The sequence below is a fragment of the Dipteris shenzhenensis genome, chromosome 9 (genome assembly GCF_047967505.1).
Source record: "Dipteris shenzhenensis isolate YYH24624 ecotype China chromosome 9, Dip_SZ_1.0, whole genome shotgun sequence".
Lineage (NCBI taxonomy): Eukaryota > Viridiplantae > Streptophyta > Polypodiopsida > Gleicheniales > Dipteridaceae > Dipteris > Dipteris shenzhenensis.
Window position 1 is genome coordinate 30,587,640 of NC_141604.1, and position 24,424 is coordinate 30,612,063.

Genomic DNA, 24,424 nt, shown 5'->3' on the forward strand with positions numbered 1-24,424 from the left:
GTGTGAGGTGTGACACAAGATTGAGCTGGCGGTACATAGGTCGGGATTGATGTCAGTTCTCCCTAGGGCATCAATGAAGTATCCCACTCCTTGGTGACACCACGATCTACCCTCAATGCTGGCAACCTTTTGGCTTACGTAGAAAAAAAGACAAAAACATGCATGCCTAACCACAAAAATGATATCCAAATCACAAAAAATTTTGTGAGCATATGGATACTACTTATATGAATACCTTTCCAAAAGTATCATACCCATCAGGCATGTACACATGATAGTAGAAGTACAACAATGCATTTTTTTTTGGAGCACTTATGCCTCACTTACGCATGGTGCATGAGAAGAAAAACTAAGAGATGCACACGTCTTACCACACAAATAATATCCAAATCACACCAACATTTGTGGGTGTATGTATTATAGAACTACAACAATCAATTTTGGAGCACTTATGCATGGTGCATGATAAAAAGTGCATGTCTTACTACATGAATGATATCAAAATCACACCAAACTTTGCAAGTGCATGGATATGATTCATATTAAGGGCCTTGTAAAGTGGAGTTCCCATCAAACATAGACACATGATGGTAGAATTGCACCAATGCATATTTTTGGAGCACCTATGCATGGTGCATGATTTAAAATAAGCCTGAAAATATTCATGTCTTACCATAATGATATTTGAATCACACCAAAAATTGAGTGTGCATGGATATAACTCATATTCATACCTATGAAAAGTACTATACCCATCAAAGAAATACACATGCTGGAAGAAGTAAAACCATGCATATCTTTTGGAGCACATTATGCATGGTGCACAAGAAAAAAACATGGAAATACACGTGTTACCACACAAAAATCATATCCAAATCACACAAAAATTGTGAGCACATGGATCTAATCCATATTAAGACCTCTAGAAATTATTGTACCCATAGGACACATACACATGATGGTAGAAGTACACTAATGCATATTTTTTGGAGCACTTATGTGTGGTGCATGATTAAAAAACACGAAAATACACATGTCTTACAACACAAATGATATCCAAATCACTCCAAACTCTGAGCACCCATGGATTTTACTCGTATTAAGACCCATGTAAATTATTGTACCCATTGGAAACATACACATGGTAGAAGTACACAGATGCATATGTTTTGGAGCATGTACACATGGCGCATAATTAAAAAACTAAAAATCATGTATGTCCTACCACAAAATTGATAAATTTGTGACAATACATATGATGGTAGAAGTACAAATATGCATATTTTTTGGAGCACTTACGCATGGTACATGATAAAAACACGGAAATATGAATGTACTACACCACAAAAATATCCGAATCACAACAAATTTTGCGAGCACATGGATCTTGCTGCTGATATTAAGATCTCTAGAAACTTTCATATCCATTGGACACATACACATGATGGTAGAAGAGTAACCATGCATATTTTATGGAGCACTTAACACATGGTGTATGAGAAAAACACACATGAAAATATGCATGTCTTACCACACAAATGATATCCAAGTCACACCAGGATTTTTGAGGGAATGGATCTTACTAATATTCATGCTTGTACAAGTAATTGTACCCATCGAACACATACACATGATGGTAGAAGTACACCGATGCATATTTTTTAGCGCTTACGCACGGTGCATAAATTAAAAACACAAAAATTCAAATGTCTTACAACACAAGTGACATCCCATTCACACCCAAATGTGAAAGGAGTACATGGATCTTACTCATATTAATGCTTGTGAAAAGTATTGTACCCATTAAACACATACACATGATGGTAGAAGTACACCAATTCATATTCTTCAAAACATTTAGGCATGGTGTGTGATTAAAAAAGCATAAAAAAATGCATATTTTACAACAAAATGACATCTGATCACACAAAAATATGCCGCACATGGATCCTAGTCATATTGAGGCCTCTAAAAAGTATCATACCCATCAGACACATACACATGATGGTAGAAGTACAATGTTGCATATTCCTATGCATGGTGCATGAGAAAGAAACGTGGAAATGCGATATCTAAATTACACTAGACTTTGAAAGCCCATGGATTTAGTCATATTAAGACTTGTGCAAAGTGTCTTACCCACAAAAGACATACACAAGATAGTAGAAATACAACAATGCGTGTTTTTTGGAAAATTGTGCATGGTGCATGAGAAAAAAACATGTCTCACAACACATATGATATTCGAATCATACCAAAATTTGAGAGCGCATGGACCTTACTCATATTAAGACTTGTACAAAGTACACACCCATTAGACACATACAGATGATGGTAGAAGGTACACTGATGGATACTTCTTGAAGCACTTATGCATGGTGCATGAGAAAAAAACTAAAAATTCTGCATGTCTTACCATAGAGGTGATTTCGGAAGTCCAAGGTACTTTTTGGCACTCTTTCATCTTTGCAAATTTATTTTGCCTATGTTTCTCCTCTACATTGACATATTATTGTATTTGCTACCAAGATCCCCTTTTGATTAATAACGTGTTGAGTAAGGGTGCATATTTTGTATGGTTTTCTCTCCTTAGAATTAACCTTTATTTCCACTCTCTTACACATGTTTGCACTCTATGTATTAATACAATAGAGTGCAAATAGCAGAGAGTAGAAATTAGAAAAGGCTAATTCTAGGGAGTGGCAAATACAAAATATATAGAAATAGGCACATAGGAAGCATTAAATATAAAAAGCAATAAATTGTATAGCAAATTTACTCTTCATGCCTCTATTTTTGCCTTCTAGTAATGTAATGTGCATAAGAGATGAACAAGAAACATAACTTGATTGACATATCAAGCAATGGAGTACGAATAAGCAAAAATTTTCATGAGTAACATTGCTTGGCATTTGTGATTATGACTTCATTAATTCTGAATGAGACGAGTTTGCTTGTCATTGGTGGTGGTCATCCACTAGTGCTCATGTGTCCTTGAGTGTTCATGGAGTGCGCATGTACATAAAGAGGCTCTTGCACATCAATGTATTCTTGGACATACTGCAAAAGCAATTGCTAGGAGAGGGTGTGGACAACAAGGTCACATTGAAAACCCTAACCCACCTGTCAAGAAGAGAACAACCTTACAAGAGGCTAGGCAAGGATGGTGGGTGCCATTGAACGACCTTCCAAGATGCCAGGGAAGGATGGTGGGTTCCATTGAGGTACACTTTGGGGTAAGGGTGAGGGTTAAATCAAGAGGAGAGTCCCACACATGACTAAGGTACTCAAAATTGCATTAAATTGGGCCTCAAGTCACTACAAAACTAGCCTAGGATAAGGTTGGATTCACAAACATTTGGCAGCCACGAAAATTGCGGGCACATATGTCCAGGCTGTTTTGAGTGGTAAAGTGGAGGGGTAAATTTACGAACGGCAGGCGGGTAATTACATATATCATAAATGCGAGCCGTTAGTTGCATTAATGGTGAGGTAGCCAAGTGGTAACATTGAGGAATCTCAAACGTGTGGTCTCGGGATCAAATCCTTGCAATGCAAAATTTCAATTAACACGCATGGGCCCCTCATTTGCGTATCTTCTTGGGCAAGCCCTTGTTGCCGCCCAAGATTTCTTCCTCAGCAGGTGTGAGTTAGTCACCATATCATTTTTTTGGCAGGTGTCCGCTTGTTTGTGAAGTGGACATCACTCCTGCAATTCCTTTTACATTTTTTCATTGGCTGAGCGCATAATTTTAGTTGACACGTATGGGCCCCTCCTCCGCCCATCTTCTTGGGCGAGCTCTTGTTGCTGTTGCCGTGCAAGATTTCTTCCTGGTGGGGTGTCAGTCAACTTTTTTTTTTTTGCAAAATGTGTCTGCTTGTTTGTGAAATAGCCATCACCCCTACAACTCCTTCTTTCTCATGCGCCCGTGGTCCTATCGAGGGGCACCCGCTCTGGATTGGTGGGCAATGGGTCCATAGCTGTGGCACTCACACACACCACCCACACGCACCCAACCGCAAGCTAAGACACAACCTCCAAGACTTGATCCCTTTTACATTTTTTCATTGGTGGAGCGCTTGTTCGAGGAGTTGTGGGCAGCCGGTTGTGAAACGAGTCTAACTGAAAATAGTATGAAGTAGGTAGTCTAAAACCGACTAGCCAAGGAGTTGCACTCATGTAATGGAGAGACTCTTTGGACCGTGGTGTAAAAGATATGTTTAAGTGAAAGGATGAAAATTTGTAAAAAGAACGTTCTTCTATGAGAGACGCACGTTCTCTATCGTGCATTAATCCCATAAGCAATTTTCACTCTTAACTCCCTTTCTTCCATATCCCCTTTCCCTACATCGTTCCATCCATTGTCTCCTGAGATCTGCTTCAACTCGCAACACCCCTGTTATTGCGGCTACTCTTACCTGCATTGAACACTCCATTCCAGCTTCCCGGTATGTACTCAGTTGAACTGTGCCCTGTTTGTTGTGGTCTTGGCTTTGGAAGATCCGACTTTGGTCTTTCGTGAGTTCGTTGAGAAGTCTGAAAAGCGAGTTCAGAATTTCGGAACATATTTGCCGAATGCGTTTTCTCAAGTTCTGTTCGTTATCGTTGTTGCACAAAATCACAGTGTTCACTCGATCTGCCTGCCTGCTTGGAGAGGCATCCAATTTTCCTGGACCTTGCCGTCAATAAATGATCAGAATCTCCGCCTCTCATCACAAATGAGGAGTTCTAGTTTGTGCCCATATTAAAAAAATTATGTATTTTGTGTATAGAACTTGTAGGCGAGATCCGTTTGCTGAGAATTTTGAAGTGCCGCATCTTAGATAACTTCACGATTATAGCCATCTTCATTTTTCTGCATGAATGGCTAAGCTGTTCCATTACCTCAAAAAATGTTGCCTTTCGTTACCGGCGATCCTCCGATTGCTGGTACTTTTGTCGATGATCATATGGATCGTGGAGTTGCTTAGTGAAGTATTCAAACTCAACGTTAGAGACAAATGGCGCTACGCAGCAGCATTATTGTGCTCCATTGTTCGTTCTTCTTTGATCTTGCTGTTTTATTGTGGCCCTATTGCATTCTGAAATTCGCTGCTGACTACAAAGCTCCATGCTCACGAGGACTCACAGCATCGGGCGAGATTTTACAGCAGCTTGTCATCTCACAGCTATAACAAATTGCCAATTATTGAGCGAATGGAAGATGAAGAATCACCAGATCGGCGTGGAGCCTACGTGGAAGAATCGTAGGACCGAAAAATGTGGAGAGAGAGAGAGAGAGAGAGAGAGAGAGAGAGAGAATGTCTCACTTCTTATGCTGCACACGATATGGCACACAAACTCTCAGGAAATTGGCCTATGTATGAATAATTAACCACAAACCCCCATCTCGGCCAAGGACCCGTGTTGTGTCTGTTAGAAATGAATCTCTATAGAGGAGCGGAAGGCTTAAGAACTACACGCGGAAGTGTTTAACTATGGATCCAAAACTTCTTTACTTATGTGTACTTCACAACCATGTGTGTGCGTGGAAGCCAGTAAAGAGACTCTGAACCAAGATAGATATAGCACCAACAAAATGATATATTTCCGTCCTCAAATGGACACAATACGAAAGAGAGGCTCAGAGTCCCACCAAACCGTGGTCCTCTGACCTTACCAAAAGTTATGCTACTGTCACCTTGGCACCTCTAGATCCCTGAGCCCGTGTGCTCCTCTTTGAGCTTTTGTAGACTCTCGGTTCGTGATCCCCGTACTTTTGCTGCCCTGGAAGACAGCCTAGGGTACAGCCCCTTGCTGAGCTAAGTCTGCAGCTCCTCAGCCCCCAGTTGACCTCCTGGATGTAGGCTCCAATGGTGCTGCTCTGCTGCTCCTTTATGCTCCCTGAAGTGCTGTTCTGGTGCATTAATGAGGAGGCCCCAATGGCGGCCCCCTTATATAGGGCTGAATGCCCCTCAACTTAGCCGACCCAAACAGCCCTACCAGCTGACCCAGGTAGGTCTGTAAACCAACCCGTAGGGGAGGCCCTTTGCTGGCCTGCCCTACCACGTGGCATCCAGCCACTGGCCCAGGCTGTTCCAGCCCATGATAGGGGCCTATCTCTGCCCCAAAACTGCCCCAAACAAGGCGCCTCCATGCTGTGCTCATTCTGCACCTGTTCAGGTCACCTCCAGGCCCCGGAGCCCTTCCAAACTGCTCCGTACAGCCTAATGTAGATGTCCCTACCAGAGCTGATGTCATCACTGCCTCATAGCACCCTTTCCTTGCTGTCTTCCGTGCAATCAGGTCCTCTCCACCGTGGACAGCCTTGTGCCATAACTCAGCCAGATCTGCCCTCTAGAGGATGCACCATCTGCCAAATAATTGTTTCTTTGTACTGCCCACATGGCAGCCTGTTTGCTGCCCATGTGGCAGCCCCATTTTCAATCCTTCTGTTCTATGGTTACCTCCCCGATGCACTCCTCATTTGGGGGCTCACAGATGGGGGGTGACCAACCCTATCCCAACACACCCTCTCACCGATAGTCGATGAAGATGCTCCAGTGGCTCCCATGTCATAGCCCTCTGGATCATTGCGGTATTGATGTCGCTTCTTGGCTTTCCATCAAGTGGATCTTGCTCTGCCAGATCCGGTTCCGCATAAGCACACCTTCTTGGTACATAGGTCCATCTTTGGTAGCACCTGAGGCACCACCTCCTTCAGTCACGTACTTGCCTTCGAACTTGTGCACTTTGAGGTACCAGTATCCTCCAACTGTCTTCGTAACGATGGGTGAAGAGCCTGAAGTCCTCCAAGCACCATGGTCTCAGGGTCTGTTTTAACCTGTCCTTCATCCAGCAAGGTCTGCAAACTCAGGAAATCAAATCCCAAGCATAACTCTAGATTGTCTAGACCATAAGTATCCATGTGTAATCCTATGATATCCCCCTCTAAGTCACATTATCCATTGACTATGAGTCCATAGGTTTTGTCGAAGAATGCCCCTCTGTGTCAGCAACACCAACCAAGCAACAAGATGGTTCTAGGCATTCATCACTGTCCATCACCTTCACAAAAGTTTTTGACCATCTCTCAATGTTAGACATCCTGACCGAAACACCGGGGTTTGCATACTTTACCTCAGCAACACCGGGAGATGTCACCAAGAAAAGTTCCTCTTTGACCACCACATTGGACTACTCTGACTCCAAGCTGGCCCCCTTCTTCTTTTGACCAGCCTTCTTCTTTCTGCAATCCTTCGCAAAATGCCCTGGCTCATCACAACAGAAGCATTTCTTCTCTTTCTTCCTCTTCTTCTTGTTTTCTTCATTTGAAGAGTCCACTCCTTATTGGTCAGTAAGGTGCGTGTCATGACAAGAGAAATCACTAATCCGTGATTAGTAGACATTATGTATTATACGCCAATGGTGTAATATGTATATGTATTTATGATGGACACCGACCGATTTGTTATGGCGGTGAATCATCTCAGTAGATAGGACTAGTCGAGCTGGAGCCACTGCTTCAGACGGCATTGAATTTGGACATATGATACTTATTCTATTAATAAAAATGTGCACACAGGTGTCTAGGTCCTAGGGGCAATAGGAAGGGAAGGGTACATCAAGGTGCATTGAATGGTAGATGCATGGGTCATAGGCTAAGTGTAAGTGTAAATGGGAAGATGGAACTTGAGTGATCTCAAGGGACATTAATGAAAGGGTATCACCCTTTCATTGTGAATCTCATGTAGCATTCTTCATTCACATTGCATTCATCTGCCATCTCACACACACCTTGCATGTAGGTCGAAAATAGAAACAAGTATTCTCACGAGGGCTCCTCTTCCCCATCAGAGGGCCAATCGGCATTCAAATTCTGCATGCATTGCACACATTTACATTCTTGAGAAGGCTGGTTCTTCACATTTGATATCAGAGCTGCGACAATCCACGATTGGGACAGAAGAGTGTGCGGGACGGAGGTACGGACAATAGGCGTGAGTGTACTAGAAGGTTGCGTGGAAGAGGGTTGTAGAAGGAGGCGACACGCAAGCAAGAGAGCAGCAGGAAGGCCACGTGCAGGGAGTTGCGAGCAGAAGAAAGGGCGCGGGAAGCAGAGGCCGTACGTGACACAACGTGGGTGCGGAAGTGCACCCTTAAAATTTGCGCGCAAAAGAGACCTTTGCCAGGCACCCGTGTGCGGAACAGTCCTCTGTAAGGACCCCATGCGAAACAGGGCCGTAGATTTGCTGCAGCTTTGGCCTTTGGACGGGGAACGGGGTGACTCCCCCCCGCCCCCAGTGCGAATAGACCCTTAAAACCCTTAAACCGTGAGGAAAAGAGAACCCCCCCCCCGTTCTCCCCAACGGAAAGACGGATTGGAACAAGATTTTAAGGGGGTGATCCACCCATCAAGTACCCCCTATAACGGTATCTAAAGATCCAATCCACTCAAAATAAGTAGTCCAAAGGGAGCACACCAGTTTACAGCAGAAATACAAGAAGAAAAGCTTAAAAGAGAAGGAAGAAGAGGTCATTTCAAGTGTTTTCTCGACACAAACGAAGCGGGAGTCGGATAAGTACCACCAACTCTACAACACTTGACTTTTGCTGTAAAATAAACCCCTTTTCTGAAATTACAGCGAGTCATTTTCTCTCTTGTATTACTAAAAGGAAAGAATGGAAGGGGAAGGGATATTTAATAATGAATTTGTCCTTTTTCCTCTGCTACTAGAAGGAGATAGGGAGAGAACACCATCACCTCTTCCTGAAGAGGATGATGTAGATGAGAGTTTTACACATATTGAGTATGATAACCCACGTATAGAATTACCTTCATCTCTCCTTCAGGAATCTCTTGATAGAGACTTTTCCTTCAGAAATGAAGGGAGAAACGAGTTCATCCAAGAGCAAGGCGCTGAGTTTATGCCTTTAACTCAAAATCCCGTATATATGGATTATAATCCAACAAGAGGGAGAGAGGAGTCTCCCGTTGTCAAGCTGGTTTCTCAGCTTAGCCATATGATTGAACAGTCCATTATGACAAAATTAGGGACTAAGAGAGTGCGATACATGCTATGATGAATTCGCCTTTTGGAAACCAACAGGGCGATCTCCTGGGATGTCATTTGGCTTCTGTGACATTCCCTTGTAGTAGTAAGGGAGGAGTTACCTTGGGACGAGTAACGACTGTGCAAGCAAGCCCCCCCCTAAATACTAGTCTCGCTCCTGCTAGAGTTAGGGGATATAGCAAGGGAGAAACTGCCTTGGGATGGGCAGGGAGAGTGCAAGCAAGTTCCCCAATGTTGGATCGTTTGACCTCACCGAACAACATTGGAAATTCTAGTGATGGTCTTGTCTCTTTGGTAGGTGATTTAGTTGGGTCTAGCACGGTAAATCAAAACAAAAAAGTTAGAAGAAACATATATAGAGAAAGGTATAACTTTTTAGCTAGGTCAAACATGAATAATCTTCATGATTTTGGGGAAGGTAACATTAATTGGTCTAACTTTAAGGCTTTATTAGTTAGCACTCATTATACTAATAATAACATAAGAATTCTTAATAAACTAAGACGTCTTAGAAACAAGCATCTCAAGACTTCTATTTCTATTAGTCCTATTCATGCCACGCCAGTAATTTATGTTGTCTATAACATACATAGTGGTAATATGCTTTATGTAGGACAAACCTATAGGACAGCTTTTATTCGTTTTCAAGAACATGTTAGGGAAGCTAGAAAAGTTCATAGGAAGAATTCCTTAATTGAGAATTCAAAACCCTTATATGCAGCAATGGCAAAGTCTGGTTTTGAATCTTTTCGTTGCTTTCCCATTGAGCATATAGAGGGCCATTTTAATAATGCCAAGGACTTTTACAAGGCTGCTCGTCCTCGTGAATTGTTTTGGATGTGAACTTTACACACTTTCTTCCCAAGAGGTTTTAATTTGGAAGGAAAATCAACTCTTCGTAAAAATAAAAGAACCTCTAAAAAGAACCCTTTGATGTTGAGAACTCATATCAAGCCCTTTAACATTCATCACTACCAACATAGTCATACACCTAACATCGTATGGAAACCTAAAGTTATGTTACGAGGTTGTCCTACCTCTCCTGCAATCTCACATGTAGTTCGTGAGTTGCCTCCCTCACTTCCTCTTCCTCCACTTCCTCCTCCTTTAGTTCCTTTAACTTCCTCAATTCCAAGAGTTTTTGCTTCTCGAGACTATAAAAGAAGACTACTCTACCTAGATAGATTAATGTCACTGGGTCTTTTTTCAATAAAAGTTTTTGAAAAATATAATGTCAAAGTTCTTTTTAAACTTCGATACACCTTGGAAAACTTCTCTTTTGAGGATTTGAATCTAAATAAGCTCCATTATATACAACTTAAAACTTCGTTGGATCACTTCTTAAAAGTAAAAGCTTCATTTCAAAGCAAAGAAGTCTATCTAAATAAGGAACTCTTGATTTGTATTTTTACTTCTCCCTCACTTGACAAGATAGGCTTAAACTCCATTTTGAAGTCTCCTGAAGTAATGGATTCTCTCCCTCATTTTGTGAGAAGAATTTGGAAGCATCCAGTAGTAGCTTGGAAGTATGTAAAAACTTTAGAACAAAAGGCTTTCAACTATGGAGAGATAGGTAAAAGGCTTTCAGAGCATTCAAAATCTTCTATCCTTAAAGAACCTTGTTGTTGTAAAAGTAAGAGATTCCAAAGCTTTATTGATGCTGATTTAGGACATGTAGTCACAACTGATACCTCAATTTTGCTTTCTAGTAACCTAAGAGACCTTTTCACGAAAGGCACAAAATTTTGATTATACTCTTTTAAAGAGTCTTGCCTTTTAAAAGCTATCGATAAGGGAATCTCAAAGTTTGTTTTGCAATTAGAAGAATGTTTAGGAGTTAAAAATATCTTATCAGAATGGAAAGGGAAGATTTTGAAGAAAGTTGCTTTGAAACTAGAAGAAGTCCCTTCGGTTATTTGCTCAAAGAAAAGTAACCATCTTTCTAAAGAAGATGAAACTCTTCTTCGAAAATTCCATAGGAATTTTGTCATTTCTTATGTGGACAAATGTTCCAATAACTTTATTTTTATTTGCAAAAAGTTTTACTTAGAATGTCTTTTGAGAGAAGTGAACTCGTCTGCCAAAACTTACGCCCCTGCCTTAGTTTCTCAAAAGGATTTGATCTCAAAACATCAGAGTTTTTGCAAGTCTTCTTGGTTTGTTTGCAATCCAAGCATACCTTTTCTTTGTGCTGCTTGGAAGTTTCACAAAACTCCAAAAAAGCCAAGATTTATTGCAGCTGCTTGTGAGACTACTTTGACGAATGTCTCTAAATGGCTAAGCTACTGCTTCAAAGCCATGTTGCCTAGTGTCCATGAACTTTGGAGGGACTTATTAAAAGAGGCAGATGTCCCCTCGAACTCAAGCTGGATTTTAAATGACTCTGCAGGAGTGATTCCTGTTGTAAAATTTTTTAATTCCTCTCGAAGCATTCAGGAAAAAGAGTCTCCTATTCTCCTTCAAACCTATGATTTTACGACGCTTTACACAAAGATTGAGCTGGAAGACCTGAAGTTTAGAATTAAAAAGCTAGTGGCTGAAGTTTTCAAGCTGAGATTTGACAAAGATAGATGCAAAGTGCTAAAAGTTGAGAAAACAGCCTTATGCTTTGACTTTTTGTGGCTAAAAAATAAAGATCATGACATAGGTTCTAAAAAGAAAAGATACACAAAGGTAGTAAGTGTAGAACATGTTTGCTCTTGGATAGATTTTCTTTTAGATAATCTTTACATCACAATAGGTGATTCTTTGTTTCAACAAGTTATAGGAATCCCCATGGGCACTAATTGTGCCGTCTTTTTAGCAAACTTTTATCTTTTCACTTATGAATTTGAGTTTATGCAACGTCTTATTTCTATCAATACCTGCCCTATCATTTTACATAAGCTTAGTCAAGTTAGGCGTTTTATAGATGATTTATTTGTACCAGATGTTCCTAACTTTCAAGACTTTATGTACAAAGACGCTAGAGCTTTTGGAGAAGGAATCTATCCTCGTGACTCTTGTGAACTGAACTGCACTTCAAGAGGGGATTCTTGTGTTTTCTTAGATCTTAGACTTTCTCAATCTACCATAGGATTTGAGGTTGATATATACGATAAACATGAACAACCTGAATATAGTGGTTTACACATTATAAAAATGCCTCACATTGACTCAAACATTTCTGATTTGGCAAAATATGGAGTCATTTCTTCCCAATTCCATAGATTTTCCCGCCTTTGTACAACTAAGGAGTCTTTTATCACTCAATGTAGTACTTTACTATTACACAAGAGGTATAATCCAAGGAAAATAATGAAAAAAGTTCGCACATTCTTAGATATGAAGTCTTTTATCTATGGTGTTTCGGCCTTAGGTTTGTTTAGAATGATTGAACATAAGCTGAAAACAAAAAGCGGGGAGCTGAATAGCCTGTTTTTCTTTTAGTTTCAAAAGAGAGTTTGTTTGAGTATACTTGTGCTTTCTAAGTTAGAAATGTATTTTTGCCTCTTTGCAGAAACGAGACATAAGTGTAAAGTGCCATTTAACTTTTTATGTTTTAAATTAGAGAGAGAGAGAGAGAGAGAGAGAGAGAGAGAGAGAGAGAGAGCGAGAGAGAGAGAGAGAGTTTCTAGTTTTTTGGAAGTTTTTGTTTCTTGACTTGCTTGTTTATTTTTGCTTAAGTCACCTGCTTCGTTTCTTCTTTATTTCTTGTTTTCATTCTCTTTTGTTTATTTGACGTATTTTAGTAAGCACTGGGTTTGCCCAAGAGACTCCGCGGGTCTTTAGAAACCCAGTATAGCTGCTTATGCTTGGGCACTGATGACGACATAAGTGTTGCTTTGCTTGCTAAGTATGTCTTCCTTTTGCTTTTCATAAAAGTTTTTGTTTTCCTCTTTTTTCTTCTCTTTCATTTTCTCTTTTATTTTCTTTGTAGATTTTTTATCTTTAGAACAACAAAAATTCTAAATTTGTATGATTGGACTTATTCTAGTCTTACAAAGGTATATATAAGAGAGTGCTGAATCTTGGGGATGACGATTTAAGTACCCCCTCAAAGAGAGCTAAATTCCAACCCCGAGAGAGAATAGAGTTCCCAAAGTATGATGGAGCAAGAGAGGCGGATAAAATCCTCAATTGGATTCGTCATTTTGAGCTACATTTTGAGCTATATTTTGCTTATCAAGAAAAGACCGATCACGAGAAGCTTGCTCTTGCCACATTGCATCTACAAAAGGATGCTTTAATGTGGTGGTCCTTATCACAAACGGGAAAAGAGCCTATTCTTCAATGGTCCAAATTTGTAGAGCAGCTTAAGGCCACTTTCATGCCTCCGATGCATGAAGAAGAATTGACGTCGGGAAAGGTTCAGGCAGTTCAAAAATGAGAGTAACGCTGAATTTACAGCTCGGTTCTGGAAACCCTCTTTAGAGTTACCTGAGAAGAGCGAGGATGATAGAAGGAAGAAGTATTTAGCAGCCCTAACCCCGAAAGTGAGGTATGAGGTTGAAATGTTCAACCCAACCACCTTGAAAGACCTCACAAAATTGGCTGAGATTGCTGAGAGAAAATTGAATTCTTGTAAACCCTTCAACAAAGGAAATGAGAAAGCTATTGTATAAAATGTTAATAGCCAATCACGTCCTGGATAGATACCATTTCCTTCCATGACTGACGATGAGAAGAAAAAGCTAATTAAGGAGGGTAAATGATTCGGATGTAAGAAACATAAGCCAGGGCATCCATGGCATAAATGCCAAAACAAATTCTGTAAAGGGAAAGGCAAAGCATCCAAGCAAGAGGGTGAGGCTTCTATCTCCTCATCCCTAGAGTCTACGCTGAACATAGAACCAAGATGTGATACTTATTCTATTAATAAAAATGTGCACACACGTGTCTAGGTCCTAGGGGCAATAGGAAGGAAAGGGTACATTATCGTGCATTGAATGGTAGATGCATGGGTCATAGGCTAAGGGTAGGTGTAAATGGGAAGATGGAACTTGAGTGATCTCAAGGGACATTAATAAAAAGGTATCACCCTTTCATTGTGAATCTCACGTAGCATTCTTCATTCACATTGCATTCATCCGCCATCTCACACACACCTTGCATGTAGGTCGAAAATAGAAACAAGTACTCTCACGAAGGCGCTCTTCCCCATTGGAGGGTCTTCCCCATTGGAGGGCCAATCGGCATTCAAATTCTGCATGCATTGCATACATTTGCATTCTTGAGAAGGCTGGTTCTTCACAGTGCGGGGATCACGGATGGAGAGTCTACATAAGCTTAGAGAGGAGCACGCGGGCTCAGGGATCTAGAGGTGCCAAGGAGATAGTAGAGGAACCTTTGGTAAGCTCAAAGGGCCATGGTCCGGTTTTGGACGGAAATATATCTTTTGTGGATTGTATATTCTCTTGTGATTCACACTCTATTTACTGGCTTGCACACACTCATGGTTGTGGAGTACACATAAGTAAAGAAGTATTTGATTCCATAGCTAAACACTTCTGCGTGCATTCCTTGGACGCTCTATCAGTCTTCTGCGACGGGATACGCTCTATAGGGATTCATTTCTAACACTGTCTGCTAGGTATTTATTTCTTTGTGCTGCCCACATGGCAGCCTGTTTGCTGCCCATGTGGCACCCCATGTTCAATCATTTTGTTCTATGTTCACCCCCTCGAGGCAGTCCTCATTTGGGGGCTCATAGATGGGGAGGTGACCAACTCTATTCCAACAGTGGCATATGTATCAATCCGCAAGTCTCTCTCTTTCTCTCTCTCTCTCTCCATCTATCTATCTATTTCTCTCTCCCCCCCCCCCCCCTCTCTCTCTCTCTCTCTCTCTCTCTCTCTCTCTCTCTATGTGTGTGTGTGTGTGTGTGTGTGTGTGTTGGGTGAGTCTGCAGATAGATGAACGGTCTGCAGCCGTGCAGCGGGGACTGTGAAGTTTTCATCCATATTGTGGCTTGTGAAGTTTTAGTCCATGCTGCAAGTTGCTGATATGCGATACATTTGTTCTATCTTTAAGTGGTCTGTTGCCCTATCAGTTAGATTGTCTAAGCTTGATGGAATGATACCTGCATCTGTCCGATGGCTATCCTCCGAGCATGTGAGACTTGTCTGTCCTCCAAGTACTAGGGACTGTTAGTTTGGGAGAGACTATAATGAAATTGAGTAGTCTCCGCAAGTAGTTGTAGCTTGAATGAAGAGATAATGAACTATTTTTTATAGCCTTCTCCTTTAGTGCTAGCCTTTGTCACGGCTGAGTGTTTCCCCTCACCTCTGGAGTGCTGCGAGAAACTTAGCACAAAGGACTTTGTATAAATCGTTGCTTAAGTAGGTGCGGGTGTGTCAAGATGGTTGTGTGAGATAATATGTTCACGCTATGGTCTACACCTACCGTTGGACACAGATGACGGTGGGGAAGCTAGTCCCTGCTATGCATGATGGTAAGCTTGTGAGTGTGTAGAAATGTAGAAATGCAAAAGTAGAGAAACATACATGCATAGACACAAACACACATGAACCCAAGAGATTCTAGAATTTTTCAAAATCCAGATGGCAGCTTATGCTTGGATACTGATGAGAACATAAGTATGCTTGGACACTATGAATGATGGAGAATATTGTTTCAAGCTTGTGAGTGACTGTCATGAGATCAAGATGCACTATGTGTTGTGTTTTATGTGGGTGAGTTTGGGCATGTTCTTGGATTCATCTGGATGTGTGTGTGCACGCGTGCCTGTGTAGAGAAATGTAGAAATGTTAAAGTACAAAAACATACATGCATGCAAACAAACACAAACACAAACGTATCGAAACCCAAATTGAAGCTTATACTTGGATACTGATGAGAACATAATTGTAGCTTTGCTCACTAAGTTAGTTTTATTTACTTAGTCATTTACTCTACTCATAATGTCATTTAAAGTCACCTACAAACTCCCTGCTTTCTCTTGTTCTCGCTTGTTTTAAAAAATTTAGTATGTAAGGTTGGATATATTGTAGTCTTATGAAGGTATGTATATTATCTATCGATAGATAGATAAATATATATATGTGTGCGCAGCCCGCATGTGTTTGGATGCTTGCATGCATATTTCTGTACTTCTGCATTTCTACCTTTCCATGTCTGTGTGTGTGCACACACATTTCTGTTTTGCGTCTGCGCGAGAGAGAGAGAGAGAGAGAGAGAGAGAGAGAGAGAGTTTTCTTTTTTCTTTTTTAATAATTAAAGAATAAAACAAATGCTAATTAATTAGTGAATAACAAATAATTTATTTCCCAGGTAGTCGGCCTGGTTGGCTGCCTTACCAGCCCTATAGTCAGGCTTTGCTGTCCACATGGCAGGCAGCCAGTGGACTAGGCCTTTGCCAGCCAATCCTGACGTATTCCAGGCGTCTTGCCTTGACCAATACCTGCCCTTTTCCATTGCCTACCGGCCTGGGACCTTCTTCCCCCGTTGTGACCCTTTTGCAGCCCTGGATCTTCTGCTCCATTTCCATACAGCCACGTGTACTGATCTGTACCGAAGGAGCCTTCTGTCCCGGCTGTTTTCCAGCAGCTCCATGCTGTTGTCTGCTCCAGACATGCCACACAGACTAAAGGATTGCATCCGGGGCCCGGGCCTGTTCAGGCTCCTTTCCCAGGCCGTACCAATGGTGAGACATCTCCAACATCTGCCACGTGTCACACGACTCTTCTTGGCAGGGTTTCATGCTGTGCTGCTGTTCGTACTGCATGCCAATCAGCTTCAAGCAGCCAGGTACATGTTCCTTGGGTGTGCTGCCCCCCCTTCCGTTGGTTTTCTCTGTGAGCTTGCTGCCCACAAGGCAGACTAGGTACTGGCCATGTGGCAGCCCCCTCTTCATGTTTTTCCCTCTAGGTTTGCTGCCCACATGGCAGCCAAAGTGCTGACCATGTGGCAACTCTAACCCTAAGCCCACCTCCCCCATGCATCCTCATTTGGGGGCTTATAGATGGAGAGGTGACTTCTCTAACAATTGCGACGTATCTGTGGCTGTAATTCCCAAGGTCCATGGCGAGTTCAAGTCCCTGCCTTGGTTGTGTACCAGTTCCATAGGGCCTAGATCTTGGATGAATTGAGTTCTTGGACACGGTGACTCTTTACGGATGTAGAAAAGGGGTAGGGGACAGATTGGAGAAAGGGGGATGAGGAAAGGAATGGAGAGAGAGAATGGGAGAGAAGGAAGGAGAAGGGGTAGGAGAGAGAGAGAGAGAGAGAGAGAGAGAGAGAGAGAGTAGGCTGCAAGTAGGAGGAAGGAGATGTGGGTCATGCCATTGTTTTAACTTTTGGAGCCTGGCAGTAAAAGCCCATAAACAAAGCCCCATATCGTCTTTCTAAAGTTGAGCGGCCAGCACTTCTTCTTTTGTCTCCCCAGTGCTTTTGGTGAAGAAGAAAGATGGAGTGTACCACATGTGCATTGATTACATGGATCTCAACAAGACCACCATCAAGAACATGTTTCCAATCCCCAGGATTGATGACTTGTTGGATGAACTCATGGCTGCTCAGTTTTTCACGAATATAGATTTGAGGTCTGGCTACATTAAATTAGGGTGAAAGTATGGAGAGGGAATGGGAGAGAAGGAAGGAGAAAGGGTAGAGAGAGAGAACGAGGTGGGAAGGAGAGAGAGAGAGAGAGAGAGAGAGAGAGAGAGAGAGAGGGATTGGGGAAGATAGAGAGTAGGATGCAAGTAGGAGGAAGGAGGAGCGAGAGTAGATAGATTAGGTGTCACATCCAAAATTAACCCCCTTTTCCCCTTCGTTACAACAAAGTAGGAGGTGATTGGTCCACGCAAGATGGGCATTCTACTGGCCGACAGTTCACGGGTCTTTCGAGACCAGACTTGAGGTAAGTGATGCTGTTGCTGCTTGCTTGCAGGGTCTAGTTCAAGGCATCTTGCCTGCCTTCGAGGTGTTTTAGTGGCGTGGCCAAGGAAAGGAGTTAGCAGCGGGGTATTGTTTTGGCCCATATCCCACCCACCGTTTACTGCATCGCACATGGATGAAACTATTGCTTGTGTCTTGACCAAGATCATATAGATATAGTTGGAGCTTCTTTCTTTGCATGATCTTTGGAGGTGTTGAGGATGGAATAGTTCCATGTAGATCAAGGTTCTATGCATCCTCCGTGCATGAGTAATGAGGACAAGTTGAATGGAGCCAATTATGCACATTGGAGGCTTCAACTCAAGGTTTGGTTCATATACAAGGGGCTCTGGAAGTTGGTTCAGGGGTACAAAAAGAAGCCTGAATGCTCTACGAACCCAAAGAAGTGGACCAAGAATCAGGAGGACGAGTTTCTTGAGGAGCGTGTGGATTGGGAGGATCGAGACTCAAAGGCACACTCAGTATTGGCGCACACCATCACATCGGAGGTTTCTTCGGTACTCTAGGTCCTCGATAATGCCTATGAGGTCTGGTCCAAACTAGAGGATCTTTATGCGAGGGGCTCAGCGATGAGAGCTGTCACTCTTCAGGGGCAGCAGTTCCCCATTGACAGTACGATCTAGCCCTTCTTGATGGAAGGCTAAGATCCTCCATGACCAGCTTGTGTCTATGGGAGCTGCTTTGACATCCCTTCAGTTAGCAGCATTGATTCTCACCAAGCTTCGACTGGCATATGATATGGCCTCCCGAGCATTACAGTGCCAGGTCACGTCGCAGCAGTTGGGTTGTGATGAACTATGCTCCCTATTGCTTGAGGAGTTAGTTTATTGTCCTAGCTTGGGCAAGTTGCAGGTCACTCCAGGTGGCGGCGAGGCCCTTACATCTCAGCACAAGGCCAAGAAGTACAGAAGCATGTGCTACAAGTATGGCAAAAGAGGGCATTTGGTGAGGGACTGCAAATCGAAGTGTAAGTCTCAGGATGATGACTCGTCATCAGACTCTGACCAGGCAGGTGGCTCCAAGGCAGCATCAATCAAGACTGTCAAGGGTCACAAAATAGTACTAGCTTTCTGATATTAAGGTGTCTTCCCCCACAGGTCACAGCTAGAGAGGGCGTGTGGGCAGGACAGAGGGCTGCTTTTAGCCCTAGTCAGTTGACATTCTGGCAGGCGAGGTAACAATGTGGAGCTATGGACCAAATGAGTTTGAGGTTCATTGCTTGGGGTCGCAAAGTTTTGGACGGATGAGTTCGAGTGCATTATTTAGGGTTCCTGTAAGTGATGAGTTCACCGTAAGGATATTGGGCGTGGTGTGTTCCACAGTTCATATTGCTCCATTGGGAACTCAGTGCAACTGGCTTGGGACATCACAGTTGAGGACGACTCTTTCACAGTTCGAGGTGGCACTTCTTCCAGGGTCCAGGCTATCCGGAGCTATCTCCTCGGACACTCCCATAGTGGTGGAGGGTCCATGGTGGAGTCTTCATCATCTTGCTTCTTTAGATTATTTGTACACCATGAGCTGCAGAGAGAGTATCAAGAGTTTAGCATCTCATGTGTACAGTTAGTCAGTGAGGGCTTCTATGTGGCTCCTTTCCGGATAGTTGTCAGTGTACGATTGTGCCTATTCATAGGCTGTTTTGCGGGGCACATTGGCGCAGGTTGTAGGGCACTTCAGCCCATATTATAGGGCAGGTAGGCCAGCCTGTATGGCACCCTGGCCACCCTTGGGGCCTAACCCAGGGCTAAACCCAGGTCAGGTCAACTGACCAGCAGGTCGGGTCAAACGACTCAGCCTGGGTCGGTTGACTGACCCTGGGGTTGGCCATGCAGCAGCCCCTGGGTTGGCCAGTGCAGGTTCTATTTATAGGATTCTGCCTCACTGATGATGGCATCTTTTGGAGCATGTGTTCTCTCCTCTGTTTAGGGGTTTTCCCTTCTGCATATACAGTTTCCATTGCCTCACTCTGTGGCGATTTTCTCTCTCTCTCTTTCTGTGCTGCATGCTTCTGCACTTCCATACTGTCACAAGAACCTTTTAAGGTGAAGTGAGGTTACCTCTGGTTAATCCTTGGGATTAAAACGTTACTGGAGCCCTGAGAGCAGGAGCCAAGGGATTCCAAGGGGTGATTAGAGATGAACCAAAAGGGGGAACCCTTCAATGAGGATGCTTCATAGGAAGGGGATGCCGATTGGCCTCTTGTCAAGTTCGTCCCTCATACCTCTGTAGGAGGTGGGAGGCAGTGAGTTAATGTAAGTCTCTCTGGCATCTAGGATGGGAACTGAGCGTCAAGTATTGCCTTCTTGTGATTGCAAACTTTTGCGACCTCAAAAAAGGAGGTAGTTGACAAGAAACTTGACTTTGTTCTGATTTTGTACAAAGCGGCAGCTGAGTTGATAGAAAGTTGCTTGAGCCTTCAAGAAACCATGGGCATAAAACAAAACCAAAAAAAAAAGTAACTGGGGGCATCAAACAACTGCATCTCCAGCGCTTGCCAAAAATGCACAAAGACTGTTCATCAACGGTCAGGCCAGCACCTCCTCCCCTTGTTGATACCAATGAAATGAAGGGGACCTGCAGGAAGGAGAGAATGTCTGTAGTGACTGCAGGGCAAGCAACCTTGATTACGGCTTGGATCAAAAGAGGCTCACGGTGTGAGAATCTCAGTGAGTTGGAGCATGAGCAAGAAAGACCTAAAAAAGGACGTATAACCTACAGACTGAAAAGAAGAGAGGTATGAAACACCTCAACTTCGACTAGCATACCCCAAACTAGCCACTGAGCCAAGATCGAATGTCTTAGTTGCAAAAGGAAAACTAAATAAAGGACCTACGTTAGTTTTTCTTCGAAAGCTCTACACCCAAATTTCTCTAGACAGAAAACATGTAGATATTAAAATCACTGGTGTCTGTTGCAAGAGTGTCCCTGTGGAAGGCAAAAGCAGAGAATATTTGTTTCCATTTTCGATTGTTGATTTAAAAAAGACATCACAGTTAATTTGAAATATGAACTGGTATTGGGAGTGAAGTTATGCTTGCGCACATTACTTGCTATTGTGCCTTATAAAAACAGACATGCTGTTGTACCTTATAAAAACAGGTTTGGCTTTTTGTCCAGAGGTTTTGATTTATATCAAAGTGGTGGCAAGGCACAGGAGACGAGAAGTACGATGGGAAGAGGTAAAGTTTGTGATAACAATGATAACTCGACTGTCAGATTTTTTGGGGTGATTTTTGCGAATGTAGTAGCTGTATGATACTGATACTAGTTTACTGTCTATCCATGGCAAATAGATCATGAAAATGTAATTATGAACAGGGAAGACAAAATATATGTAGCAGGACATCGTGGACTTGTAGGTTCTGCTATTATACGGAAGCTGGAGAATGAAGGCTTCACAAATCTAGTGTTCCAAACGCACAAAGAGTTGGATTTGACACGGCAACAAGCTGTTGAGGATTTCTTCAACAAAGAGAGGCCTGCCTATGTTATTGTAGCTGCAGCCAAGGTTGGGGGCATTTATGCAAATAACACTTATCCTGCTGAATTCATTGGCATTAATTTACAGATCCAGACCAATGTAATTGATGCTGCTTATAAAAGTGGAGTCAAGAAACTTCTGTTTCTTGGTTCTTCTTGCATTTATCCAAAGTTTGCACCACAGCCCATCAAGGAGGATTCCCTTCTCACAGGTCCCTTGGAACCAACAAATGAGTGGTATGCTGTTGCAAAAATTGCTGGGATTAAAATGTGTCAGGCCTACAGGCTTCAATACAATTGGGATGCAATATCTGGTATGCCTACTAATTTATATGGGCCACATGATAATTTCCATCCTGAAAATTCACACGTGCTTCCTGCATTGATTCGACGTTTCCATGAAGGCAAGGTCAATGGACTAAAAGAGATGGTAGTGTGGGGCACAGGCTCCCCTCTGCGTGAGTTTCTTCATGTCGATGATCTGGCAGATGCAGTTTTGTTCCTCATGCAAAATTATAGCGACATTCCTCATGTGAATGTGGGAAGTGGAAGGGAAGTGACAATCAAGGAGTTGGCAGAGTTGGTAAAAGAGGTGGTTGGCTTTGAAGGTAGTCTCACGTGGGACACTAGTAAACCTGATGGCACTCCTCGCAAACTTATGGACAACTCAAAGCTGGCAGGCTTGGGGTGGCATCCAAAAATTTCTTTGAAAGATGGTCTGGTTGGTACATATGAGTGGTATGTGAAAAACTATACAGGGTGAAGTTAGTATTATGGAGTTTTTCTAATATCAACGGGGTGGCAGGCTTGGGGTGGCATCCAAAAATTTCTTTGAAAGATGGTCTGGTTGGTACATACGAGTGGTATGTGAAAAACTATACAGGGTGAAGTTAGTATTATGGAGTTTTTCTAATATCAACGGGTCCACCTAATTAGTTTCAACTTGGTGGAGAACTGGTCTCAGGTACGTGTTTGTATGCTCAATTATGGGCACATTATGCTTTTGAGGTTTCTTCTAAATTTCAAACGTGTCTATGTTGGATATCTGTGTGTGTATGTGTGAGCACATTTTATACGTATTGTTGGGCACTGATGATGGTAGTGGGTCGGCATAGTAGCTAGTCCTCTCTGTACCCCACGCCTCAACTAATATCAACATCCCACCTCCTTCTCCCCTCGACACATCTAAATTTTCCCACTGTTTATTTTACTTTTGATATGCTGAGTTTTGGCAATCATTATAAAAATTTTGGCTGAGCTTGCAACCCATAGATATGTAGATGAAGGACACATAGACCATGTGTGGCGTCTATACCGTCTGTATGGGTGTAACAACCTTCAAGGATAAAAGTTGGTTTCAGTTAACAAAGCTACCTCCTATTTTGTCATGAATAGAGACAAATGCATAAGCTTGAGGATTACTAAAAAGTGAGCGGCAAAAAGCGGGCAACCCTAATAAAGCGAGCGAAGAAAGAGCCAAGTTTGTCCATCCATAGTTAAAAATAGGTAGGCCCTCTCTAGCTTTCTCCTAGCATATCTTCTATCAGTCGACATAAAGATCAAATTTCATCTGCATAGCATGGCAACGAACTACATTGAAACATACATTCCAAACTGTAATAAGCGAATGCTCAAAGTCATACTGGGACACAAGTAATGTAAAACACAAGCAAGAAAGCTAGGACTAATCTAAAGTCCCTCTTGAAAGCCGTGTAGTAGTTGGTGGCAATGTCTTGAGAGTCGACAAGTCATTGGTCGAGTCTACTTGACATCTTTGTAAAGTCGATGGTTGGTCTTGTCCCACCTTGTCACACAAACACGAACATGGAGGAATGCATGTGTAAGACATTTTAATTGTTTACATATCAACAATGTGAACCTACATATTGAAGGTTGGCTACAGTAGAGGCTGAAACAAAAGAGGTAGAGTATGTAGCTACCAGGATAGTTGTCTTGGTACGGAATGCTGTTTTAGTAGAGGATGTAGATGTTTTGGAAAAGAATGCTATTGTAGTAGTTTAGTACACACTACTACAATATATGAACTAGTTGAGTACACACTAGTACGCACTACTGCTATTCAAAGATTGATCAGTAGCTACAATGGAGGATGAACTAGGAAGGTGGAAGTAGCAAAGTATGCACTAGTTGCTATTCAAAGATTGAATGGGAGTTCTAAACCAGAAGGTGGAAGAGGGGTTGAACTAGCAGAGTATGCACTACTATTCACTAGTTGCTATTCATTTCTATTCAAAGATTGAATAGCAGCTAATACAGAAGATGAACTAGAAGGTGGAAGAGAGGTTGCACTAGCAGAGTTTGCACTAGTGTGTATTATTTGCTGTTCAAAGATTGAATGATAACTACTACTTATTGGCTGAGCTATTAGGGGTAGAATATGTATCTATAAAGATACTTGTCCTACCAAGGAATGCTACTGCTGTGACCTCTCTATGGTCCCCTCTCCTTTGAATTTCTCTCTCGGAGGAGGCATGTTATGCTCCTCCAACAACTTCAAAATGGACACTTAGCCCTCTAAAAGAAAATGTCCAAGTTTGAGGGAGAGATGGCTAAGGTATTGATGTGAACATCGTTGATACTAAACATTAGGTGGCCTGTTGCAATACATATTTGAGTTTAATAAAGTATTTTTTAGATGAAATTATAGAGGAAATTGAGAGCAATGTTCAAGAGAAGGTACATAGGTTCACCAGTGGAAGAAGGGAACCGAGAGATGCTGAGATGGAAGATATTTAATCAAATTGTGTTGACAGTCTAGCATAAGTGTGAGGAAGGTAGCTTTACATCCAATGGACTTAGTGAGGAGCAGCTGACAGAAATGTGAGAAGAGAAGGGGTACCAAGTATTGGAAAGAGTCATCGAGATTCCACTCGTAATACGAGAAGGTCAGAGTCAAGAAGTAATCCTTGTTGTTCCGGTTGAAGGGAAAGGGAGGCTATGGTAGTGGAAAGAGAGAAATTAAAACCGAACC

At 42.4% G+C, this 24,424-nt stretch overlaps 1 protein-coding gene across 2 annotated transcripts; it reads left to right on the forward strand.

Moving 5' to 3' along the window:
* The first annotated feature begins 4,279 nt into the window (after positions 1–4,279).
* Positions 4,280–22,488, forward strand: LOC147898500 (GDP-L-fucose synthase 1-like). Of its 2 annotated transcripts, none has more exons than XM_087379918.1 (3): positions 4,280–4,449; positions 21,052–21,131; positions 21,246–22,488. In XM_087379918.1, the coding sequence occupies exons 2-3, from the start codon at positions 21,122–21,124 to the stop codon at positions 22,193–22,195; spliced, it is 960 nt and encodes a 319-aa protein (XP_087236044.1). In that variant the 5' UTR covers positions 4,280–4,449; positions 21,052–21,121; the 3' UTR covers positions 22,196–22,488. The 2 variants fall into 2 exon arrangements, with proteins under 2 accessions (XP_087236044.1, XP_087236042.1); XM_087379916.1 differs by having other exon boundaries at positions 4,281–4,449; positions 21,070–21,131; positions 21,246–22,487.
* Positions 22,489–24,424: the final 1,936 nt, after the last annotated feature.